At 44.5% G+C, this 25300-nt stretch overlaps 1 protein-coding gene across 6 annotated transcripts in view; it reads left to right on the forward strand.

The window, feature by feature from the left end:
* The window catches only part of GNPAT (glyceronephosphate O-acyltransferase), a 31303-nt gene extending 10022 nt beyond the window's left edge, over window positions 1-21281 (forward strand). The window contains exons 3-17 of one of the 6 annotated variants that reach the window (XR_004346137.1): window positions 2336-3927; window positions 5857-5986; window positions 9049-9176; window positions 9877-9952; window positions 10205-10356; window positions 10504-10634; window positions 12094-12317; window positions 15559-15801; window positions 17213-17292; window positions 18155-18295; window positions 18578-18677; window positions 18762-18855; window positions 19352-19413; window positions 20510-20628; window positions 20882-21281. Coding sequence is in view for 5 of the 6 variants with exons in the window: in XM_032607891.1 (XP_032463782.1) it covers window positions 2336-2422; window positions 3751-3927; window positions 5857-5986; window positions 9049-9176; window positions 9877-9952; window positions 10205-10356; window positions 10504-10634; window positions 12094-12317; window positions 15559-15801; window positions 17213-17292; window positions 18155-18295; window positions 18578-18677; window positions 18762-18855; window positions 19352-19413; window positions 20882-20925 (1869 nt within the window). In the remaining variant the exon portion in view is untranslated. The remainder of the gene's footprint in view (window positions 1-2335; window positions 3928-5856; window positions 5987-9048; window positions 9177-9876; window positions 9953-10204; window positions 10357-10503; window positions 10635-12093; window positions 12318-15558; window positions 15802-17212; window positions 17293-18154; window positions 18296-18577; window positions 18678-18761; window positions 18856-19351; window positions 19414-20509; window positions 20629-20881) is intronic. The other 5 variants (XM_032607891.1, XM_032607895.1, XM_032607896.1 and 2 more) reach the window with 5 other exon arrangements.
* The last annotated feature ends 4019 nt before the right edge of the window (window positions 21282-25300 follow it).

The raw sequence follows: 25300 nt of genomic DNA on the forward strand, positions 1-25300 counted from the left end.
TTTATCCTACACACAGTGCAAAGCCCTGGAAGGGGTTCAGGTCGCGGTGTGACGTGATCAGTTTATGTTTTAGAAACACCGTTGTGCTGAAGGAGGCGGGAAGGCTGTGTGGCACTCCTGCAGCAATCCCTTTGTAGGCTCGTAGCTGCCTGGACTGGTAAGTGCTTATAGAAACAGAGAAACGGTCAGATTTAAGAAATGACCAGTTGGGTGAATGAAGTGAAGGAAAGGAAGAATCAAGGCTGATAGAGCCATTCACTGAGATGGGGACTTAGAAGAGGGCTTAGGAGAGAAGCTGTGCTCTGTTTTGCACACGTCATTTGAGGACATCCAGATAGAGGTCCTTGGCAGGTATGACCGGAGCTCCCCGACGGCGGGCTCTTCTATCATGTCGTGCTCCTGTGCCTTGAGGTTCACAGAGAGATCCTGCTTCTTTGACTTTTCACTGGAGGTTAGTCAGGTTTGTGGCCTTGGGAAGATTCTTCATTTTGCAGCGGCACTGGGGTTGGGGGCTGCGTCGCACGGCTTGCGGGATATTAGTTCCCTGACCAGGGATGGAACCCAGGCCCAGACAGTGACAGCGTGGTGTCCTAGCCACTGGACAGGGATGGAACCCAGGCCCAGACACTGACAGCGCGGTGTCCTAGCCACTGGACCAGGGATGGAACCCGGGCCCCGGCCAGTGACAGCACGGTATCCTAGCCACTGGAACAGGGATGGAACCCGGGCCCAGACACCGACAGCGTGGTGTCCTAGCCGCTGGACCAGGGACGGAACCCGGGCCCAGACACTGACAGTGCGGAGCCCTAGCCACTGGACCACCGGGGAGCTCCCAGGAAAATTATGTGTTATCTTTATTATTTGCTGTCTCTTTTATTCTGATTCGGACATATGACCTATGCTCTTAATCGTAGTGTTGTGATCTATCTTGGGGAATCTATTAATCTTGTCTGACTGAACTTATTTAATAAGTGAAGTCAAGTTCTCTCTCTTTTTTAAATTGCTGTATTTCTGGTGCCTAGCACATAGTACATATTCAATAAATATTTCTTGAATTAATGAATGGAAAAAAAATACTTTGGTCCTATCCCCAGAGATTCTGGTGTAATTGGTCTAGGTTAGGACCCAGGCATTTCTCTTTTCTTCTTCTTCTTTTTTTTTTAAGTTTCCCCATGTAATTCTAATGCACAGCCAGGTTAAGTGTGACTGATTTAAGCCAGTGTTTTTCAGACTTGAACGTACTGCTGAGAAAAATCATATAATCAAGGTAGATTGGAATTATTATAAATGCTTGATTACGCAGCACACTTGGGCCCTCTTTGTTACCCAGTCATTGATTGTTTCCCTAGGAAACTCTCTCCCTTTCTCCAAAATGGCAGTTTCAGTTGCCCCATTCTCCTTGAACCTCCAACCCTACCTTCTCCACTTACTCTGAACAGATGACTTTTCTTCCTACTTCACAAAGAAAATTTAAGCCATTATATAAGTGAGAGCTGTTTCAGCTCTCTGAGATCAGGCTCCTAATTTACCTGCTTCTAACACCCGTGATTTTCTTCTTCCCTCCTACTAGAATGGAACAGGGATCCCCTTCTGTTCGAGTTTAATCCCTACCCTACTCCTTTGCTCCGAATTCCACCTCCCCCCTCCTCCTCGGGAACTTTGCCTGTCGTCTGTCCCCTCAGTTGTCTCAACTTCTTCCTGTTATCAGCTCTTTACCATCAGCATTTAACATGCTCACTTCTCTTCCTACTTAATTAGACTTGCTTTGACCACATTCCTTCTCTACTTACTACGCATCTCTTCCTTTCCCACTTCTGCTCTGCTCTTTGAAGAAGTTGGCTGTGTTTTCTATGCTTGTTGCCCTACTTTCTCACCCTTCATGTACCGCTCAGCTCACTGGAATCTGATTTCCAAGCCCCTGTAGGAGCTCTTCCCAAGATGGTGAATGACCTCCTTCTTCCTCGTGGCAGAAATCAACCTCATTCAAATCCTGGATAGCTTTTGGTACACGCGCTCTCCTTTCCAGGACACCACACTCTCCCACTTACCCACCACATCTTTTTGATTATTTCCTAGTTGTCTTCATGGGCTTCTCTTCCTTTTCTGTCTCTTTAAATGCTGCAGTTCCTCAAGATTTTGTTCTAGCCCCTTCTTACCTACCCACTCACTGGGAGTTTTATTTATTGCCAGAATTTTAAGTACCTTCCTTATGCTAATATCTCCGTATTATAATATTACTATATAAAAATAATATATTACCATAAGTAATATAGATAATTAGTATCTATTGCTTCAGCCCAGATCTCTTTTGAGTTTCATACATATATTTTTACAGTTTATTGGGTATCCACTTGGAAATTCCAGAAGCACTCCGAAAGCATTCAAGATGTCTACATCAAAGTCTTGGATCCACCGCACCCCTGTACTGTGTGTATTCCCCCCTCCCACCCAGATTGTCCTGTCTCCAAGAATGCCCCCCCCAACATATGCTAGTTGCTCAAACCAAAAATCTGGATGCCGTCTTCAGCTTCTTACTTTCCTCTCACACGCTCCCAGGCACTAAGAGCTACTGACGTGCTCTGCTGAAAATGATGTACCCTCCTAAAATAGCGCTGGTCTACCTCTGTCCATCCCTGCCGCCACTTCTCCAGCTGAGGCTGCCTTTATCTCGCAGAGTGCAGTAGCAGCCATTGAAGGGGCTTTAGCCAAGGAAGGATGTGATGACTTCTGCGTTTAAGAGACTGCTCAGGCTTGTGACATGGAGAAGAGACTGAAGAGGGACATCACTGGGGACAAGGAGTTGTAAGACCGCTGCTTCTCTCAGGTTTCCAGGGAGAGGGGTCTATAGGGACAGCACATCAGTCGGGCAAATGAGAAGCCCAGGTGCACAGAATAAGAGGCCAGGCCATTGTCTTCTTCTCTGCTTTCCTCCAGTGCCTTCTGAACAAACCGGCCTTTTCGCCTGTGTTCTTCACCTGTCCAAGTCCTTCCTGTCCCCAGGGGTCTTGGCTTTCCCACTCCGCAGCCTTCTCAACTGGCTCCAACTGGCATGAGCATTTTCTGTCTCGAGGAGGGTCCTCTCCTGGCAATGTATTCTTTCTTTTTAATGCTCCAGTTCTCTCTTTCCCTTCTGATCCTGATTCCTCAGATGTATAGGCTGTGCGACTTCCCTGGTGGTGCAGTGGTGAAGAATCTGCCTGCCAATGCAGGGGACACAGGTTTGATCCCTGCTCAGAGAAGATCTCACATGCTGCAGAGCAACTAAGCCTGTGCGCCACAACTACTGAGCCTGCACTGTGGACCCCGCGAGCCACAACTACTGAGCCTGCGTGCCTAGAGCCCATGCTCCGCAACAAGAGAAGCCACCGCAATGAGAAGCCCGTGCACCGCAAGAACGAGCAGCCCCCGCTCGCCACAACTAGAGAAAGCCCGTGCACAGCAACGAAGACCCAACGCAGCCAAAAATCAATCAGTCAAATAAATAAATTAAAAAAAAAAAACAGCTGCAACAATGTACTGAAAGTAACTACTAAGTGTATGCTCTCAGACACTAGATCTTGAGCAACAACTTATTTTAGAGAATTTGGATGTAAGCTTAAACTATATCAATTTAAATTAAGAAGAGAACATACCATTTTGAGTTATATAATAACATTGGTCCATTTGGAACTGGTCCTACTGATTTGAGCAAAAAGAATTTTGACTTTTTTTTTTTCCAGAAATTTATCCCTGCTTTCCCTTTTCTTGTAGCTTTCCAGGGAGTCCCTTCAATCTGCCGAGGTCCTGCGAGAGGAAGCCTGTGGCATCCTGGATGAAATGAACCACAAACTGCGTCTGGGAGCCATTCGGTTCTGTGCCTTTGCCCTGAGCAAAATATTTAAACAAATTTTCTCGAAAGTGTGTGTAAATGAAGAAGGTATTCAGAAAGTGAGTATTGCTTGTAGAAAAGCAATCTCTTCTTCAATCCCTCACAATTTATTCAACTCAAAGGCATCCCGCTTTGCACTAGAGGAGCGGGCCCTGGTTAGCAGGTGGCATCCAGCCTGAGCAGAAAAGACTCCGCCTCTCTGAAGGAAAAAAGGGTGTTTTTTCCTTTTACCTTCAGATCTGCAGGCTTCAGACAAACTAACTTAGTCACTTAGTTACAGACTTTACAGACTAACCTAATGTCAGATGTTCATAGAGTTACAGAAGTCGTACAAAGAAGTTCTATATATTCTTCACCAAGACTCCCCTACAGCATGTTCTCTTTCCTTTCCTCACACACCTTTCTGGTGTGTTTTCCCTATAAACAAGGACATTCTCTTATGGTGTAATTATCAAAATAAGCAAATTAACATTGACACAGTGCTGGTAATACAGATGTTATTCATGTTTCACCAGCTGTCCCAGCTGTGTCCTGTATCGGCAAAAGAAAGTCCTGCATCGTGTGTTTCAGTCAGCTCCCATACCTCTTTAGACTCTTTTAATCTAGAACAATTACTTAGGCCTTGTTTGTGTTTCATGATATTACTTTTGAAGAAATCAGGCCAGTTATATTCTAGTGTCCCTTGATTTGGGTTTGAGATGTTTTCTCGATTAGGCTCAGGTTGTGTCCTTGTCAGTGTATCAGCCCAGAAGCACGTGGCCTCCGTTTGCCTGTTCCTGGTGATGGTCACGTTCGTCACTTGGCTGCCGTGCTCTTCGCCAGGCTCTTCGCCCCTGTAGAGTTACTCTTTGTGCCCCTGTAATTAATAAGTATCTTGGGACAAGAGACTTGAAGGATGCTTCAGTACCCTGTTTTTCATCATACTTTCCTCCACGTGTTTTTACAGCTACTGATGTTTTTTGCTTGAATCAGTTATTACTCTTATGATTGCCAAATGATTTTTCTAATTCTGTCACTCCTGTCATTTAATTGTTTACTTTTTTCTGAAAGTAAGAGCTTTCCCTATGAAGATTATTTTTATTCATTTGTTTTTAATATCTTTTTTCTCTTACTAGGAAGCTCTTACCTTCACCGGCCTTCCTCCTCATACCTTTTAATGCTTTGTTTTTATTCAGTCATTTACTTTGCTTCCAAGTATTTCTTCCTGCTGTGACTGATTTCTAGATTGCTGACTTATGTCTGCATCTCTGTCGGAGAACGTTTGATACAGTGTTGGGAACGGGGGATGTTGCTGGCTATGTCTTGTTTGTCGGTAGGTTATGTATTTAGATTTCAGGAAAACAGACACACGTTGACACAGTGGGTATTTTTGAAACTGACAGCCCGAGGAATGGATCGGGAAGCTCGGATGCATCCCTCCCTGCTACAAGGCGCCCACTCTCCCTGACAGTGAACCTAGTGCATAAATAGAGAAATACCATTCCTTTCCTTGGTCCTAACAATTTGTAATTTTTTTTTAATCTCCCTGAGAGAAGTTTTGTTTTCTCTTCCTACAAACTACCAGTCAGTCTAGCGCAGTGGCTGACAGTTGACTTTTTAATTCAGACCGACAGATCCAGTCCTAGCTCCACCGTGTATTAGAGGCATGACTATGTCACAAATGAGGAAGTTAAGGCTTAGGCCTTATGTACAAATACGTGGTATTAAACAATGCATGTAAAATGCTTAATATTGCTTCTCAACTAATGCGTGTTAGTGATCATCACCATTATTATTATGATCCGTAAAATTTATTTTTGCTGTCCTTGCGTTATGGGAGATTGTTTAACTAGAACTCTGAAATAAGTTCTGTGCACGTGGTCGGGAGACAGAAAAGCATTACTCGCATTCCCTCCATGCATACGCACATTCTTCCGTTTTCTGATTTAAGACACGATTTTAATAATACGAAAGCTGAAATTATTCAAAGTGTAACATTTGTTTTAAAGCTACAGCGAGCCATCCAGGAGCATCCTGTTGTTCTGTTGCCCAGTCATCGAAGTTACATTGACTTTCTGATGCTGTCTTTTCTCTTATACAACTACGACTTACCTGTGCCGGTCATAGCAGCAGGAATGGGTATGCATTGGTTTTCTCCCTTTTTTTGATTATAAAAATTAAGGCATTCACGGGAATGATTTTAACAGTGCCGAGGTTATTTGAAGAAAATGATGAGAATAGCTTCTCCCTTCTTTCTTTCTTTTATTTATTTATTTATTTATTTATTTTTGGCTGTGTTGGGTCTTGGTTGCTGTGCGCGGGCTTTCTCTAGTTGGGGTGAGTGGGGGCTGCTCTTTGTTGCAGTGCGCAGGCTTCTCATGGCGGTGGCTTCTCTTGTTGCAGGGCACAGGCTGTAGGCACGCGAGCTTCAGTAGTTGTGGCAGGCAGGCTCAGTAGTTGTGGCGCACGGGCTTAGCTGCTCCGCGGCACGTGGGATCTTCCCAGACAAGGGCTCCAACCCGTGTCCCCTGCATTGGCAGGTGGATTCCCAACCACTGTGCCACCAGGGAAGTCCCTCTCCCTTCTTTCTGCAAGTCCCAGTGTTTAATAGGTTGGATTCTGTCCTCTGCACGGTGCTTTACTGTGCCTACCCAGACATCAGCAAGCATATATGCACATAGGGTTTTTGGTTCAGGTTGAAAAATGAGATTATACGACCTGGATGTATTACCTGCTGTTGTTATTTTTATTTGGTAATATATCAGTGGCTATCTCTGTAGGTCAATAAATAGATCTAAATTCTTATAATGTGTTTTTCAATTGTGGTAAAATGCACAAAACATGAAATTTACCATCTTCAGCAGTTTTTAGTGCACATTCAGTAGAATTAAGTTCACATTGTTGTACTGTCATCCATCCACAGAAGTCTTTTCACCTTGCAAAACTGAAATTCTGTCCCCATTAAACACTTAACTCCTCATTCTGTTCTCCCTCCAGCCCCTGGCACCCAGCACTCTCCTTTCTATTTCTGTGAGTCTGACGGCTCCAGATACCTCTGTAAATGGAGTCAAACAGGATTTGTCCTTCTGTTGCTGGCTTATTTCACTCAGCGTAACGTCCTCAGGGTTCATCCATATTGTAGTGTCTGTCGGAATTTTCCCTTTTTTAAGGCTGACTAATATTCCACTGTGTGTATATACCGTATTTTGTTGATGCGTTGATCCATCCCTGGACACCTGGGTTGCTTCCACTTTTTGGCTCTTGTGATTAGTGCTGCAGTGAGCATAGGTGAACAAATACCTGTTTGAGTCTCTGCTTTCAGTTCTTCCAGGTATACACCCAGAAGTAGAATTGCTGGGTTAGATGGTAATTTTATTTTTAATTTTTTGAGGAACTGCCATACTGTTTTCCACACGCAGTCACTGCACCATGTCACACTCCCACCAGCAGGGCACAAGGGTTCAGTTTCTCCACATCCTCTCCAACACTTGTTATTTTCTGTTTTTTTTAGGTTTTTTGTTTTTCTGTTTTTAATAATAGCCACCCTAATGGGTGTGAAGTGGCAGCTCATCGTACGCTTGATTTGCATTTCCCTGGTGATTAGTGATGTTAAGCATCTTTTCATGTGCTTGTTGGCCAATTCTATATCTCCTTCAGAGGAGTATTCAAGTCCTTTTGGTTGTTTGTTTTCTTTGTTGTTGAATTGAAGGAGTTCTTTATATGTTCTGGATATTAACCCCTTATCAGATATGTGATTTGTAAATATTGTCTCCCACTTCACTCTGTTGATTGTATCATTTGATGAGCAGAAGTTTTTAATTTTGGTATACAGTAGGCCCTCTGTATCCACGGGTTCCGCATGGATTCAAGCAACCATTGATCAAAAATATTCAGGAAAAAAAACTCCAGAAAGTTCCAAAAAGCAATACTTGAATTTGCCATTCACAGGAAACTATTTACATAGCAGTTACATTGTATTTACAACTGTTTACATAGCAATTGTATTAGGAATTATAAGTAATCTGGAGATGATTTAAAGTGTATGAGGATGTGCTAGGTGATATACAAATACTCTGCCCTCTTATATAAAGGACTCGAACATCCAGGTGTTTTGGTCCATGGAGAGTCCTGGAACTAATGCCCCACAGACTCCCCCCAACCCCAGGGACAGCTGTAGTCCAGTTTATCTGTTGTTTCTTTTATCTTCTGTGCTTTCGGTGTCATATCCAAGAAATTATTGCCAAATCCAGTGTCATGAAGTTTTTCCCCTATATTTTCTTCTAAGAGTTTTATTGTCTTGGGTCTTATATTTAGGTCCTTGATCCATTTTGAGTTAATCTTTGTATGTGGTGTGATTTTTTTTTGGTAAGGTTCCAACTTCATGTCTAACATTTTTACTGCTATATGATATTCAGGAGTGTATATCATAATGTGGTGGTTTTGCTGTTACAAACAAGCTTTCAATATATTTTCATATTAGTGCTTTTATTTCTGTAGGATTGATTCCAAAAAAGTAGGATTGCTAAGGCAAATAAGTTGTTTATCACCTCCTTTATAAGCTAGACAGGAAAGCTGGGGTTGAAGCCTGCACCTTTGCTAATGGACACAGTAAACAGTAAAGTAGAAACTGCCGGGACCTTAAGCACTTTGAAAGCATTTCCATCTATATAGACGCGTGAGGAAGTTATTTGAAAATTAGGGGAAAATGGAAAGAACTGTTTTAAAACAGATGGTAGAACTCTTTCTCTCATTCTGGACTTGCTTTTCTTTTCTAATCTGTGCCACTAAAAGAAGAGTGGTATTTTCACCTGATGGTTAAAAAGGAAAGGTGAGAGCTAGTTTGGCCTGACTGTGCAGAGCAGGGAGGATATATGTTGATCTGTCACTGAGGTCAGCGGCACTGCTGACTAGGGAAGTTGGCATGATGGCATAGTTGAGGCTGTCCCATTGCCTGCTGCTGCCCCACCTCTAGTTGGTCTGGTTGTAAATGCAGAGGTGCATGGGGAGTGGGGTGCACAAGGTAACCTCCCAGCCAGCACCTGCCGACAGAGTCCCTTCTTTCCTTAATTCCATTAGATGCTTCTTCTTAAGATTAGGGGTGTCTTACATACATGAAATCTATCTTAATAGAATCTGAGTTGAGATATTCATAGAAAGCTTCAAGGTCTGCAAATCAACATTAACCGTTGTTTCTTTCGTAGACTTCCTAGGAATGAAGATGGTTGGTGAGCTGCTGCGAATGTCGGGGGCGTTCTTCATGCGGCGGACCTTCGGTGGCGATCAGCTCTACTGGGCGGTGTTCTCTGAATATGTGAAAACTATGTTACGGGTAATGCAAATAATTACCGACTACTTGCAAGCTGTGTTTTCTTTTCACTGAAGTTTGCTCTAAGATCTTACTTAAATTCGTGACTTTTTCTTCTTTTTTTGTTTTTTCTTTCGTTGCAATAGAGACTTTTTTAATATAAATTTATTTAGTTAGTTATTTTTGGCTGCGTTGGGTTTTCGTTGCTGCGCCTGGGCCTTCTTTTTAGTTGCGGCGAGCGGGGGCTGCTCTTCGTTGCGGTGCGCGGGCTTCTCGTTGCAGTGGCTTCTCTCATCGCAGAGCACGGGCTGTAGGCGTGCGGGCTTCAGTAGTTGTAGCTCACGGGCTCTAGAGCGCAGGCTCAGTAGTTACGGCACACGGGCTTAGCTGCTGCGCGGCACGTGGGATCTTCCCGGACCAGGGCTCGAACCCGTGTCCCCTGCATTGGCAGGCGGATTCTTATCCACTGCGCCACCAGGGAAGCCCTAAATTCGTAACTTCTGAATGGACTGCTTAGCTGGTTTCTCCCCCTCGAGGAATGTGCATAACTTCCGCAATCTGTTTCCTCTCTGTGACTCTCTTGTCTAAGTTTCACTGTGAGCAGTGTTTGCTCGGAGGGCTGGGGAGGGAACTCAGGAAAAGGAATCAAAAGAAGCATTTATCACTTTGAGAGTAGGCAATGGGTTTTGTGTTTGTTTTGTTGGTTTGTGTTTTCTCTTTACAGAATGGTTATGCTCCTGTTGAATTTTTCCTCGAAGGGACAAGAAGCCGCTCCGCCAAGACACTGACTCCAAAATTTGGTAGGTTCCTTACAGACTGAAGGAAAAACACAAACCCAGAGGCTTCAGGCGTGGTGTCATCGTAGCTGCTAAATAGAACTTGACACGTTTTTTGCAAGATGTTCTTTACTTCATAAGTGTAACTGTTTCTTTAAGGTCAACTGTTTATATTTATGGGCTTGGTGTATAATGTATACTTCTGGTATCTTCCTGCGGCCTTGTTTGCTTTCCTTTTCAGTGTGTTTGAACGGTCATTTCTCCGCACGTTTACAGGTCTTCTGAATATTGTGATGGAACCGTTTTTTAAAAGAGAAGTTTTTGATACCTACCTTGTTCCAATCAGCATCAGTTACGATAGGATATTGGAAGAAACTCTGTATGCGTATGAGCTCCTAGGGGTTCCTAAGCCGAAAGAATCTACAACTGTACGTAAAGGATAGCCAAGCTTGATCGTACTGGAATTTAAAGAAATTAAATTTCTTTAAATTTATATTTATTTATGATGTACTTTATACACCAACTGATTTCTGAATGTATTCCTGTTTTCTTTTCCCCTGTTGTGATACTCTCAGGGATTGTTGAAAGCCAGGAGGATTCTCTCTGAAAAGTTTGGAAACATTCATGTGTACTTCGGAGACCCTGTGTCACTTCGATCTCTGGCAGCTGGGAGGATGGGTCGGAGCCCATATAACTTGGTTCCAAGGTGCAAGGCCTGTGTTTTCATAACTGACATAGAAACAAGGATGAATATCTGAAAGTGTAAACTGTGATTCTTGAGTTGACCACTTCTAGTACTGAAACTTGGTTATCTGAGATCACACCCCGGAGAAGCAGAAAGCTTCAATTAATATGTTTGCCGGACACTTAACTGCAGGCTATATACATTAAACATGCAAAGCCAGACAGTGCTCAAACAAACAAAACAAAACACAGAACCCATTGCCTGCTCTCAAAGTAATAGATGCTTCTTTTGATTCCTTCTCCCCAGGCTCCCTCCCTAGTACCCTGCTGACTTAAAAGTGTGAAGAAGTAAGCCGTTGTTAACAAGTGCGTGTATGGGAATTGTTGAGCACTATTGGTAGGCCAGCCAAAGTATCTACTAAGTATTGTTTTTGATCCTAGAAAGGATTGCTTAATAATAACGAATGGGAGTGAGTCCCTGTTCTCAAGAAGGTTATAGTTTTGTGGGCAAGGAAATGTGTTAGCTTCTTTCAGCATGCAGGTACAGATACACATTTGGGTTTTCTTAATGTAGAGAAATACACCCGCAGGAGTAAAGGAGACGAATCGCCTGCCCAGCCAGGCTTCCGTGACTGCAGCATCGTTCATAATTTATCTGTAGCGCCAGTGGTCCCACGGCAGCCAGCAGCCTCGCTCGCAGCTTCATCAGCTGTCAGAGGCAGATGTTAGCTTTCTGCAGCCACAAGCTTTCACTTGGTCCATCTCAAATTGGCCAGTTGTATCCATTACCAGGGAGTCCTCATTGGCTACAGCTTTCACGCTAAGCCACCTTACGTGCCTGCTGTTAGGTCCTATGCATATATCCTTGCTCCAGCCAGCTCTGGGTAGGTTCTGGATATCATCTGACTCAATGCTGGGTGATCCACGCATGAGGACTCTGTCGGGTAAGGACCGAGACAGTGCCTAGCAGGTGCCCTGAAGCTTCTCAGAAGGGCGGTGTAGCAGTCAGGCCAACGGTACAGCCTGTCGGTACAGGCATGAGCAGTTGCCATACATATCATATCATCACCTGTTAGGTGTGTTCTACAAGAGACACGTTCAAAGTCCTGTGGATTCTCAGGAAACAGAGCAGTTCAGTCCGCGAGAGGGGGCATCGGTTTTCACAGAAGAAGCGATATAGCCCACTGACAAAGCAGCAGCAAGTGTTTTTTGTCTGTTTGCTTTGGCCTGGAACCAGGGATAATAGAACCAACCCTCTTGCCTTGAGTATTTTTAATCACCTCAGAGCATAGCCCAGAGACGAATGGACAGATCCCACTCTAGTAAAGTGAAAGTATATTTTTGCAGCGTGACCTGAGAGAGTTCAGTTGGCAGAAAGTATGAGAAACCTTCTAAAGGGTCTGTCTTCTCCCATTCCCTTCTCCACTCACATTGTCTAAGTAGCAGAACTGTAATTGGTTGTTCTGTATTCTTCCTTTTAGATATATTCCTCAGAAACAGTCGGAGGACATGCATGCCTTTGTCACTGAAGTTGCCTACAAAATGCAACTCCTGCAAATTCAAAACCTGGTTCTGAGCCCGTGGCCACTAATAGTTGCTGTTCTGCTTCAGAACCGGCCATCCATGGACTTTGATGCCCTATTGGAAAAGACTTTATGGCTGAAAGGCTTAGCCCAGGCCTTCGGGGGGTTTCTCACTTGGCCTGGTATGTATGTGGGACATATGTGGTGATAATGCTTGCTTTTTTTATTTCTTAATTTGGAAAAGTTGTAGCCTAGACGTGAAAAAAAAACCCATATAAAACTTTAAGCAAAGCGTTGCTCAGGGAAAGCAAGCCTAATCTGTTTTTATCACTCTAGGACATTGAACGTAGCATATCAATTATTTGAGAATAATTGTTTACACGTCATTTCTCCCTAGGAGGCTCTGAGTAGACAGAGGACCAGAACACCCTCCCTTGCTTCCTAGCAGAGTGGAGAATAAATAATGACTCTCTGTGCTCCACATATTCTTCCCTCTACACCCACCTCTTTCATTTTTTTCTTTTAAATTTTTTTTTTAATTTTTATTTATTTATTTTATTTTTGGCTGCGTTGGGTCTTCGTTGCTGCACGCGGGCTTTCTCTAGTTGCGGCGAGCGGAGGCTACCCTTCGTTGTGTGTGGGCTTCTCATTCTGGTGGCTTCTCTTGTTGCGGAGCACGGGCTCTAAACTCGCGGGCTTTAGAGCGCAGGCTCAGTAGTTGTGGCGCACGGGCTTAGTCACTCCACGGCATGTGGGATCTTCCCGGACCAGAGCTCAAACCTGTGTCCCCTGCATTGGCAGGTGGATTCTCAACCACTGTGCCACCAGGGAAGCCCCTACACCCACCTCTTTCTACCACATTATATTTGCAACCCATTTGCCTCCCTGGATTATAAGAATTAAAGGGCTGGTCTTGGAGAACTGTATACAATTCTCTGATGATAACAACTTTGTAGAAACCTCATTGGAGTTATGAAGACTATGCCAGGAGTTTGGGATGTATATGACAATAGTTAGCTTAAGTTGTTTTCAATCTCTGATTTAAAATTGTAGACACTACAACTGGAAATGCAGTCTTTTTAAGACCGGATAATTATTTATAGTCAAGTATTTACTGTCCACTCATTAAACCCATACTGAGTACCTAGTGGGTGCTGGGAGCTCCCAGGGGTACAAAGATGAACTAGATGCAACCCTTGTTCTGGAGGTTCTGCTGGTGTGTAGAAGACAGGGTGGGTAGTAATGTGTAAACTAGGAGAGAGGGCTCAGTGACTTAAAGACAAAGAGCTACGGACAGATTGCTGGGGCTTACTGAGACTGCTGTGTAGGAAAGGGCCCACACGCAGGGAAGATTTCATAGAAGTTACTTGATCCCATCTTGGTGGGACGGTAGGAGCTCTTCAGGAAGACAGATGGGAGAGGAGCGTTGTTAATGTAAGGATCAGGAAACATGCGATGGTGGGTGTGACAGCCCCGGGCATCCCTTGACCTGCTGGCGGTTGGTAACATTGGCTCTGGGAAGGGAGTGATGTAGGTGGAGATGTGGACAGAGGCTGGATCATAGAGGCCCGCTGCCTGGGGATCTAGACTGGAGTCTGTAGGTCACAGGACGCAGACGTGGGTTTTAGGCAGGGAAGTGTGAGGGATTGGCCTTTAGCAAGCAGCCCGGTGTCACGTTTTTTGTTTTTTTTTTAATAGGGTGGTATATTTTTGTTCTTTTATTTTGGCTGCACTGAGTCTTAGTTGCGGCATGCAGGGTCTTAGTTGCGGCTCCCGTGCTCGGTAGTTGTGGCGCACGGGCTTAGTTTCCCCGTGGCATGCGGGATCTGGTTCCCCGACCGGGAATCGGACCCAGGGCCCCTGCATTGGGAGCATGGAGTTTTACCCACTGGACCCCCAGGGAAGCCCCCTGATGTCAGTTTTAAAGATGGACCACAGTGGGGAGAAACTGGAGGCAGGGAGACAATCGAGCAGGTTGCCGTGTGTAGATAAGAACTCAGGAAGCCAAGGCAGACAGCGGCAGAGGGCGGTGTGGCTGAGAGAGGCCAGGAGGAATTGCCAACAGGAGTGCCGGCCAGTTGAGTGTTGGTCACCGGGAGGGAAGTAAAGATGAATCTGAATCCCAGTATTGTTAACGGTCTGATGGGAAGCAAAGGACATGTGGACTGCAATACAAGGCAGAAAGGCGTGAAAGACGAATGTTTGGCCCAGAACCGTGTGAAAGCAGAGGCACCTGTCTTTCTAAGGTGTTGGTTTTTCAAGAGGGGATAACTGTGTGGCCAGTTCACAGCGAAAAGTACGTGTGCAGCTGCCACGACAACTCCAGTCGTTACAAAGTGAGGGCCGCTTGGTATCCAAGTACCAGAAGTCATGTAGTTATCAAACACTATTCCTAATCTAGCACATGGTATGTATATTCGGTTCCTTTTTGCTTTTTTACCCAGATGATCCCATATATTCTTAAGCATTCTGTCTAGGCCTTTTTGTGATATACATATCATTATATTGTACGGGTAAGATAAACCATCTTGTATTATATGTACGATGTCATGTGCTGCACCCTTACCTCGAGCAAGCTGAGACAAGGCAGATTAGCCCAGAGCGGATGTGATGAGTCCGAAAGGAGAACCGCAGCTCCCCCTTGTCCCTTCATGACACACGAGCAGCACCCCTGCCTGACACGCCGGTCAGCCAGCTCTTTGGCTCGGGCGAACAATACAAGTATTTCCCGTATCGAGAATGTTGTTAAATATCACCGTCTCTTTATTAGACTTGTCATTCTAACTCCTTGGCTATCTCTAGGCCAGTGTAGTGTCAGGTGATGACTTACCGGGAACTGTTACGAGCCTGCCTCTTCAGTTATCTTGGATGTAGGAAAACCAGAAGAATCTCCTCAGCGTCCCTCTGTGCTCAGAGAGACCTGAAGCTAGGAGAGTGCCTCTCTCGGCTGCCCTCGGGTTTACCTGCAAAGTTGTAAAGTGATATCCTTGCCGTCTCAGAATTGGTCTAAGCGAGGTGTGTGTATGTGTGTATGAAGCATGTCTTCTTGTCCTAGTATTCTTAAATTCCCATATATGTGAATTTCTTGTCCTGTAACTTGCAATTACAAAACCTTGGTTCCTGAGGAAGTGTTGATTTTCAGAGTGGGAATTGTGCATTTCAGAATGGCTGACAGATTGGGGGTAGATAAGAAAGCATGTTACATGTCCTCAGAGAGGGTTGATTTATGAAAGAGTGCTTTTAAAATATCCTTCACATATGGTATCATTAGCCGAATTGGTGGAGCCTAAAACCCATACCTGGCACTTGAAAATAAACGTGTCGGGTCACTAGCGTTGATTCGTACCGAGCCTAAGACTCCCAGCAGTAACCATCCCATTTCTTGGCCATTTGCCTGAATGAATTGTCTGTGTATGTGTGTAGATAATGAACTTGCTGAGGAAGTGGTCCAGTCCAGCCTTCTTCTGCATTCCAACATCGTCAGCCTCGTCAAAGACCGGGTGACTCTGAAAGTGGACTCTGGAGGCCCAGAAGTGGTCGATGGGCTTGTTTTCCAGCACATCACTCTCCTCGTGTGCTCGGCTTACAGGAACCAGCTGCTCAACATTTTTGTCCGTCCTTCCTTAGTAGCTGTGGCATTGCAGATGACGCCTGGGTTCAGGAAAGGTAACCTTCGGGAAGGTGGTCTTGAGTCTTGGAAGAGACCTGGCCGTTGAGTTCCATATAGAGAGCAACGTTTGAAGCCTTCTGTTATAATGCTCTGCCACATGCCTGCAGCCCACACACCAGCAAGGGATGGACCTCTTCTCAGAGCTCATTAGGTTTTTTTTCCCCTACATACCTGGCCATAGAATTTGGGAATTGCAAGGGACCTAAGAAATCATCTCATCTCAACCTCTCCTTTTATAAATAAGGAGAATGAGGCCAGAGATTCCTGATCCTTTAAGGATCTGGGACTAGAGCACAGCTCCCCATTTGCTGGTCTGATGCTCTTTTTCTGACATCACTTCCCTCTGACAGAAGCAGACAGGGCGGGTAAACGGTCCAGCGGTGTGTAAGTGCTCAGCACACGGTAGCATTCTGGTCGCACCGGGGAGTATGATAATGAATAAAGCTGTTTTTTTCACAGAAGCCTGTAGTCAAGACCAGGGGTTTTCTACCCGGGCTGCACCTTAGAACTTTTGGAGGCTGAGTCCCATCCCCAAAGGTTTCTGATGCAACTGGCTGGGGTGTGGGCCAGAAATCGATGTTTTTGTTTTTGGCTTTTCAAAGCTCTGTAGATAATTATAAGGAAAAGCCAGAGTAGAGAAACACTGAGCTCAGCCACAGACCTTTAGCCTTGGAAGGAACCTCAGAGGTCTGGCGTTCATGCCCTCATTTTGTGAATGAGGAAACTGGGTCCCAGAGAGGTCAGACAGCTTAGTTCAGGACACAGAAAACTCAAAGCTTGATCTTAGTTCTGTCTGAGGCTTCTTACGTTGGGATTTGTCCACAACTGTGGGGCACATACGTGGTCTTCTAGAGTGTTTCAGTGTGAACACCCTGAAATTGGAGGCAACCGTTTGTGTCCATATGGATGTATATTTTTCTAATGAGAAAATTCACGTCAGAAAGATGGTCTATAGGCAGACCTCCATGCCCGAGGGATAAGACAGTAGTCTCTATGATTGTGTGCCAGTGTGTCCTGGCGCTGAAGGTACAGTAGAGACATCAGCAGATATGAGCGTGGAAGGGAATGAAGGAAGCCATTCCTTTCCTTCTCTGCTAGGGAACCACGTACAGGGGAAATGAAGTGCCCTGGCTTCTGCGGAATGTGGCCTCTCACTCGTTACCAGACTGACTGGTTAGAGACCTGGTTGTAATTCAGTCTCAACCATTGAAACTATGCTAGCCTGTAGTTTCTCTGTAGGTAAAATTTGGATTGGTTATAGCTTCCTTTGGGGGCCTTAATTCTTGTCCCTGGTATATGAGTAATATGCCTTTAAAATACTGCATTTTGGAGTATCATGGACTTCTTGGTACTCCCTGAATGTTTAAAAAGCAGAGTTGTAATTTTATGTAATGAATTTATTTCCAGAGGATGTCTACAGTTGCTTTCGCTTCCTATGCAATGTCTTTTCAGATGAGTTCATCTTTCTTCCAGGAAATGCGCTAAAGGTAAATCCTTCCTGCCAAAGAGCAGGTGTGTTTGCGGTATGAGTTCTGGAAACGTTAGGCTTGGATTCACGGGGATGTCTTCCCTGCCTTCAAGGCTACATGCAGCAGAACAGAAGAGAAACATGGACACTCACAGTTCAACAAACTCTGTTTTAATTCTTGGTCAGGTTTAATCAATAATTTAGGGATTATTTGGTGAGAGGAACCAAATCTTTGAACCATTAGCGCAGCCACTGTAAATAAACCAACTCTGTTTTGTTAGAAATTTTAGCAACCGGCACACATTTTCCGGCACCACTTGTTAGAATGATTAGGGCCTTTTGCTTTGCAATTAGAGAACAGTGTCCCGCCTGGTGGTGTAGACAGCAAGGGAAGGATCAGGCTCCCAGAGCTGGACTTCTGGCTTGCTGGGCTGGGGGCAGTGCCAGCATTGACAAGTGGGTTAAGTGTCTGTCCGTTAGGCTGAGGGCCACAGGTTTTATTCAGTAGGAAATGAGGGCAGCCGTTCTCAGCATAACATGATTCTCAGTACTTTTTGGACTTGCTACATGCACTTCTATTCAAGAGCAAGGAGTATGGCTCGTCAGTGCAAAGCGAAGGAAAATCTGTGGCCCAGGTGATGATTTCTGAGGCTCATCAGTTTTTGGTGTTTGCTGTATTTGAGGTTCAGCGTTGTGAGTGTCGGAGCACTGCTGCTCTGGCGCCTGTCTGACAGCCACAGCAGTCCGGGAAGGCTTGCAGAATTAGCTGGTATTTCCCTTGTTCTGAGGGCACGGGGCTGCACGTGCTGAGCCCAGCAGTGGATCGTTGACCTAAGTTACAAATTAGAGGGTGCATTCTGTCTTCTCCCCTCCCCTTGCAGGACTTCGAAGAAGGCTGTTACCTGCTTTGTAAGAGTGAGGCCACACAGGTGACAACAAGGGACATCCTAGTTACAGAAAAAGGAAATACTGTGCTAGAGTTTTTAATAGGACTCTTTAAACCTTTTGTGGAATCTTACCAGGTGTGTAAATCTTTCGCAAGTTCTCTTTCATCCTCCCATAGCAAATATAACTAAGACTTTCCCTTTCCTACCCTGTACTTGTTTCTGGTCTGAAGAGCAAGTGTCTTGCCCAGGTGAAAGGTAGAACTTTTTTTGGTCGGGATCAGGGGGAGGTCTTGATTCTGCTCTAATATAAAGTATCGTTCTGTTAAGAGCGGCAGGTGTAAAGTTATTTACTCTTCTCCGGTATTTGGCTGCTCTGTTTCACTTTCTGTTCCTCTCATCCTCCCTCTTAAAAATCAGATAATTTGCAAATACCTCTTGAACGAAGAAGAAGGCTACTTCACTGAGAAACAGTACTTGGTGAACGTTAGAAAATTCACAGGTCAGCTTCTCCATCAAGGTGAGTCACACCTCTGTGGGTGGTAACTTCTGTTAGTTGAGCACAGAAAGTAAGCCACTAACTCTCCCTTTCCCTCTCTTTTAGGTGCCTCACAGTGTCACGATGTATTATCCTCCGATGTACAAAAAAATGCCTTAGCAGCTTTTGTGAGGCTCGGTGTGGTGGAGAAGAAGAAGGTGTAAGTAACTGTGCACGATGCCCAGGGTGAGCTCAGGGGGCAGCGACAGCTCAGAACAGTTGAGCGCCAAGTCGAGAGAGAGATGTGGAAATGCAGGATCTAGGAAACATTACATCATGCTTCACTTATCCATGCCCTGATTAGCTAAGTCACTCTGAGTTACCATGCGAATTTTATTGTGGGTGTGAATAAAAACCATATTGAAGCAAAGAAAGAAAGTGCTTTAGGCCAGCATTTTAGCTTCGACCTAATATGGAAATTTATAGGTTAATTATAAGAAAAATTGAGGGGCGGGGCATGTTGTGTGTGTGTGTGTGTGTGTGTGTGTGTGTGTGTGTGTGTGTGTGTATTCTTACATATATATACACACAACTTTCAACTATTTAAAACTAGCCCTGAGGAAGACTGTTTAAAAGTAGTCTTACTATATAAATAATGAATGTTGTCTTTTCCTCCTGGTTTATGCAATAAGAAAGCTTGTTACTTTTCCTCCTAGAAATAATGATTATATATTTACTGTGAATGAACCTGCCACAACAAAGTTAGAAGAAATGCTTGGTAAGTGCTGCTTAATAAAAATATGATGGGTTTGCACATTGCATTTATCAACATATAGTAAAACAAGAAAGTATGGCACTAAACGCTTTATCAAAATGAACAGCAGTAGAGTTTTAGTATACGCAGAGAACTATTTCTGTCATCTAGAATTTTCTCAAGGACACTAAGGAGAAAACTAACAGAGAAGACACAGCAGGCATAAAATAGGCGGTCTTATACAACATAAAAATGATCAGCTCCTGACATAACTCATCAGGGTCCAAGATCTAGACCTTTCCATCTAGTCCTAGTGAGCATCAAGAAAATTGCTCTCGTTTTGGTCCTTGGATTCACTTGCTCCCTCTCCACCCTCAGATCTCTTCTTTCCCGTGTGAGGGTCGGGATCAATGTCCACATCATATATAGACTCTGAACTTGAAATTGGGGGCTGATAGCACATCCTTAGGAGAATAATCCAATCCAGACTCTTCTGCAGATCCTATCAGCTTATAAAGAAATAGTCCAGTCCCAAAAGGCGAGGCCATTTGTTTATGGTATACAGTAAGAGTCAAGACTTTTGATATAAACAGATTTGCAAGGTTAGAGGAGGTAGAGAACACTTCTCATAGGAATGATGGGGTGACTTTCGAAGGGGAGGGTGTTAGCTTCTGAAAAAACTAATTGCTGATTATATTGAAAAAGCACTAGCTCACTGAGTGGATATTCTTACAAGTAGTATTTTTGTACCTAATCGTAACTCAGTACACTTGTCAAACCTGTATAGAAGAGCTTTAGATAGATGTCTGCTGGGATTAGGGGAAAACCAGGGCAGGCGTATGGTTAAAGGAGAGTCATTGAAGAAAAAAGTACAGAGGGCAAAGGTATGGTTGACAGAGAGAGGGAAGGTGAAAATGCTAATTTCTTGTTGAAGAAAATACGTAGGTTGAAATCCCAGTCTTTTTTCTTTTTTTTTGGCCGCGCCGCGACTTGTAAGATCTTAGCTCCCTGACCAGGGAATGAACCTGGGCCCTCGGCAGTGAAAGCACAGAGTCCTAACCACTGGACCTCCAGGGAATTTCCCCCCAGTCTTCTATTTATAGTATGTCTGAACTTTCAGAATACGTGACCCTGAAACTCGATTTTGAATTTGGTGAGAGGGGCATAAACTAAAACAAACCCCGAAGCCCTCGTCGTGAGGACGACAGGATTGAGTTCTTCCTCTCAGAAGGCAGATACGTGAGTGTGAACGTACTAGACCACGCTAGACGTGAAGTTCAGGAAACATGGCTGTGGGGCTGGCCATGCCCATCGCCTCTGAGACACCACTGCTTCTCCAGCGAAGGGCGCTGCTGTCTCCATTGGTGCTTTGTCAGTCTGTAAAACTCTGCACAAGTGGCATGTGTTTCTCTTTTGCCAGTGCCTAAACAGTTGTACAAGGAAGGGCAAACTCAATATCATTTCATGAGCCGTCTCTGTCTTTCTCCCTTAGGTGGTAAGACACCAGTAGGAAAACCGGCAACTGCAAAGCTTTAATGATTGCCAAACGGTTACGGGAAAATTGGTCATATAATTACTGTCACCCAAGGACTCGTATTACAACAAAGAGGGAAGCAAAGGAAGAGACCCATCTTCTCGTCCTTCATAAGGCGTCAAGAACGGCGGTCTCAGTAGAGAGGAAGAGTGACCGATTTAAGCAATCCGTGAAATCTCCACGTTGGTTAAAAAGGCATTTGTGTCCAACTCCGTGTGTGTTTTAAAATAAAACAGGCTTTCGGAAACATGTTTGGAAAAACAAAACCCAGCTCCTATTTCACTAATACTTTTTAACTTACTACATGTATTAAACTGTTACATTGACTTCTGAATTAAAGTGCAGCATCGAGTCTAAAGGCTCTGGCTATCAAAAGAAAACTACTAGAAAGGGCATATCTGAGACTTCTCCTGGCTTCCTTTAATTAAAGTTGCCTCAAACAAGTGCACATTTGACAGAGATCTGTAATATGGTAGCTAGCTTACAGTAAATTTTGTCACCCAAGGGCCTTAATCAATAAAACTGAATTAGAGAAAGTACATGGAACAAAGAGAAGTATCATAAATAGGCTTAACAATTCAAGGGAAGAAAAGTTTGAAATAAGGTGGGTGAACAGCAAAAACCTTGACGGCTGGCCACTACTGGAAGTGACATTTAAGCTGAGAATTAGGGTGAGAGGAGCCAGTCCTCGAAGCGTGGGGTTGAGGTGACAGGAGGTACGGGGGTGGGTGTGCAGAAAGAATAGTGATTGAAAGGTCTCGGGATTGGTTCCAAAGGACCTGAAATGTGGCTGAAACAAGAGTCATGGGAAGTGAAATTAAAAAGGAAGGCAGGTGTATTTGTCTGCTTGGGCTGCCATATGAAATGCTACAGAGTGGGCGGCTTAAACAGCAGAAATCTGTTTTCTCACCGTTCTGGAGGCTGGAAGTCCAAGACCAAGGTGCCAGCAAGGTAGGTTTCATTATGAAGCCTCTGTTCTGGGCTTGTAGGAGGCCACCGCCTTGCTGTGTGTTCACATTACCTCTTTGTGCACCTGGAGACAGAACAGTCTTCTCTGCTCTCTATTCTTAGAAGGGCACTAACCCTGTCAGATGAGGGCCGCACCCCCATTTACCCCATCTAGCCCTAATTTCTTCCCAAAGGCTCATCTCCAGATACTGTCACACTGGGGATTAGGGCTTCAATATCTGAATTTGGGGGCCACCATTGCATCCATAGCAGCAGGGCACAACATCTGTAGCGGCTTAGAGACTCTTGTAAAACATTTGAACAGGAATATAAGTGCCATGGGAAATGCTGAACAGTTTCTCGACATGTGGTTGTAGGACTATCTGTATGCAAATTCCTGGAATGTGCATTTGTTCCCCAGAGGCCAAACTGTTTCTGCTGCACATTCAGATTGGAGAGCCATTGCTCTAGTCCGTGGGGGGGGGGGGGGGGGTGGGGGGCAGAGGGGCCGTCCGTGTGGCTCTGCTTGTTTCGGGAGCCAGAGAAGACTGGTGTGTGTTGAGGCTGCATAAGAGCTGAGGAGTCAATTGGGCTGTTCCTGGCTGAGGGCTGTATGGCACGCCAGCCGAATGGCACTGAGCTGCTGCCCTCCAGGGAGACCAGAGCAGTGGGGAGGCGGGGGTCCTGGCCAATCCTAGCTGCGTAGGCATGCCTTAGAAAGAATCCCTGTACACCCGGTTTGGTTACTTGTTCTCTTCTCATGCCATGAATATAAGTGATGAAGACTAAGGTGACTTTTATCTACTTTGAGACCTGTTTGTAATGCATTTCTGGTTTGGGGACAAAGACCTTGGAGTTTGGGGTGCACGTGGCTATAGACTTGTCTCCTGGCCAGCTCTGGCATCAGAACCACACAAGCAAGCAGACAGGAGAGGTAGGAAAACGGGGTGCAGCCCAAACCAAATGAGGCCTTGCAGCAGAGGGAGACAGCTGTGGGAGGTGGCAGGGGGCACTTTTCCCCTCTCAGTCTCCTCAGACCCTCCCAAGTCACCCAAGTCAACCGAAAGTCTTAGTCAAAGAACAGCACGCTTCATATGCTGTCAGAGCTTCAAAGCGTGTATCCTGTACCCTGCCACACACGAGCTCCGCACGCACCGCAGTTACAAGCCACACTGCGGTCCCTAAGGCCTTCCCCTCCACACCCCGCCCGACCTATAAATTCTGGAGCTGCCCCTGCTTTGAAGTAAGTAAAAAGAAAGACCCTTAGCATCTGGTTTTCCAGGACAGTCTCCCATCCAAACAGTATAATGTAGCAGCTAAGAATGCAGGGTCCAAAGCCCAACTGGCTATGAAATCCAACTCTGCCGTGCAGTAGCCCTGTGTTATGTGTGATTTGCTTAAACTCTCAGAGCCCCGGTTTCCTTATGCATAAAATGGGGATGATGCTAATACCTCTTGAGTTGTGAGAAACGTGTGTCAGTGAAATGTTTCAAAGAGTCCTTGGCAGTAAGTGTAACCTGTTATTACTGCTACTCCTGACTGGGACAAGCCCTCCTTGGCTTTTCAGAGTAAATGAGATTGGGTGCTTCTGGAGTGGTCATTATGGCCTTAGGCACTCGCATCCCTGACTTAGAGCAGGTCTCAGCCCAGCTGTTCAGCCCAACAGCATTATGGGGTGGTGCATTGCTCCATCTCTCTCTCTCTCTCCTCTCTCTCTCTCCTCTCTCTCTCTCCTCTCTCTCTCTCCCTTCTTTCTCCTCTCTCTCTCTCTCTCTCTCTCTCTCTCTCTCTCTCTCGTTCTTTATTTAAAATGACCATCCTGGTGAGACCCAGTATATATATGTGCTATATACACATGTGGTTGAATATTTCTCGATGTTTTAGTTTTTCTCCTTATGTGTTTTTCTTTTCCTTTTTCACCGCTCAAATAATCAAGCTTCATTTTCCTTGTTTGGGGGGAAGTTAGCAGCGGGGTGGAAGGCAAAAACATCACCCACAAAATGTCTCCCTCTTAGGCTTTTTGGCTTTTGTTTTCACTGATTTAAACCCAAGGCAGAAAATGGGATTTTCAGGAAGAAGCAGGGCCCCAGGAAAGGAGCAGGGGGGAGAGACGCCTGCTTCCTGCCCACTGCCTCTCGCCTCCTGCACCTGGCCCTGAAGTTCTTCAGAAAGAAAGAAGGTCTTGGGGCCGGGGGAGTTGGGAGCGGTTTGTCCTGCGGGACTCCATCTACTGTTGAGTCCAGAAATCGACGCTGGGTAGGGGCGAGGGCGGCAGGCGGGGTAGGGTTGGGAGAGCCAGCATGGAGAACCCAGCCCCTGGGGTGTGCCCGAGGGCCACCTTCATAGTGACAACAAGGAAACCACATATTCTTAATAGCCTCCACGCGATAAAAGATACTCTGTAAAGGGGACAGTCAGACAAAAAGAGAGCTCAGGGAAAGTAAACATGAAAACAGGAAATGAAAAACTCAGTAGAAGGTTGGAAGATGAAGACATTTCTCACAAATTAGGGCAAAAATAGATGCTGAGATTCATTTGATAATTCAACATGCATTCCTGACCTAAAAAAATTAAAACCACAACTCTTAGTTAACTGGAGGAGATGATCACTTCCTTAACATAACGATCAAAAGCCAACATCAGGCTCTGAGGGAAAAAAAACAGGAAAAACACTTCTAGTAGACACATATCTGGTATAATTTCTAACTCCTTGATATTAATATCAAGCAAAATCTATGATTTAACATAGTTTTGGATGTTCAACTTAATATAGGATATTAAGAGAACTCCATAAGATGTATAAAAATTTAAGAGGCAAAATTATCCTTATTTGGGTGATGTGATTATATCCTGGAAAACTCTTACAGATTTCATTCACAAAAGCATTACAGATGAAGTACCAAGGAATAAACTCACCAAGAAACATGCAAGATCTGCCTGAAGAAAATTTGAAAATGCTGCTGAAATATGGAAGTACACTTGCATAAATAACTAAGATTCAAAATTATAAAGATGTCAAATTTCCTTAAATTAATCTACATTCGATATGATTTCAATCAAAATGCCAACTCTTTTGGAGGATGGTAAGGAGTGTCATTAAATTATTCAAAAGGCAATTTGAATAATAAACATGTAAGAATACTTAGGAAAAAACTGAAACAGCAGAAGAATGAGACCGGTCCTACCAGTTATTAAATTATAAATCTGCAATTAAAACAGGTTGATAATGGCACTGAAATCAAAATATCGGTGAAACAGAACATAGAGCCAAAAATGCACCCAGATACACATCTAGTACAACTATAATAAATTATTAAAATGGCATTTCAAGTAAGGGGGGGAAAGAAGGATGATTCAAAATTACTACAGCAATTTGCTAATTATTGATAGTTGTGGGGAAATGGGATACTTACATCATTCTTTAAAACA

Source organism: Phocoena sinus, chromosome 16 (assembly GCF_008692025.1).
Source record: "Phocoena sinus isolate mPhoSin1 chromosome 16, mPhoSin1.pri, whole genome shotgun sequence".
Classification (NCBI taxonomy): domain Eukaryota; kingdom Metazoa; phylum Chordata; class Mammalia; order Artiodactyla; family Phocoenidae; genus Phocoena; species Phocoena sinus.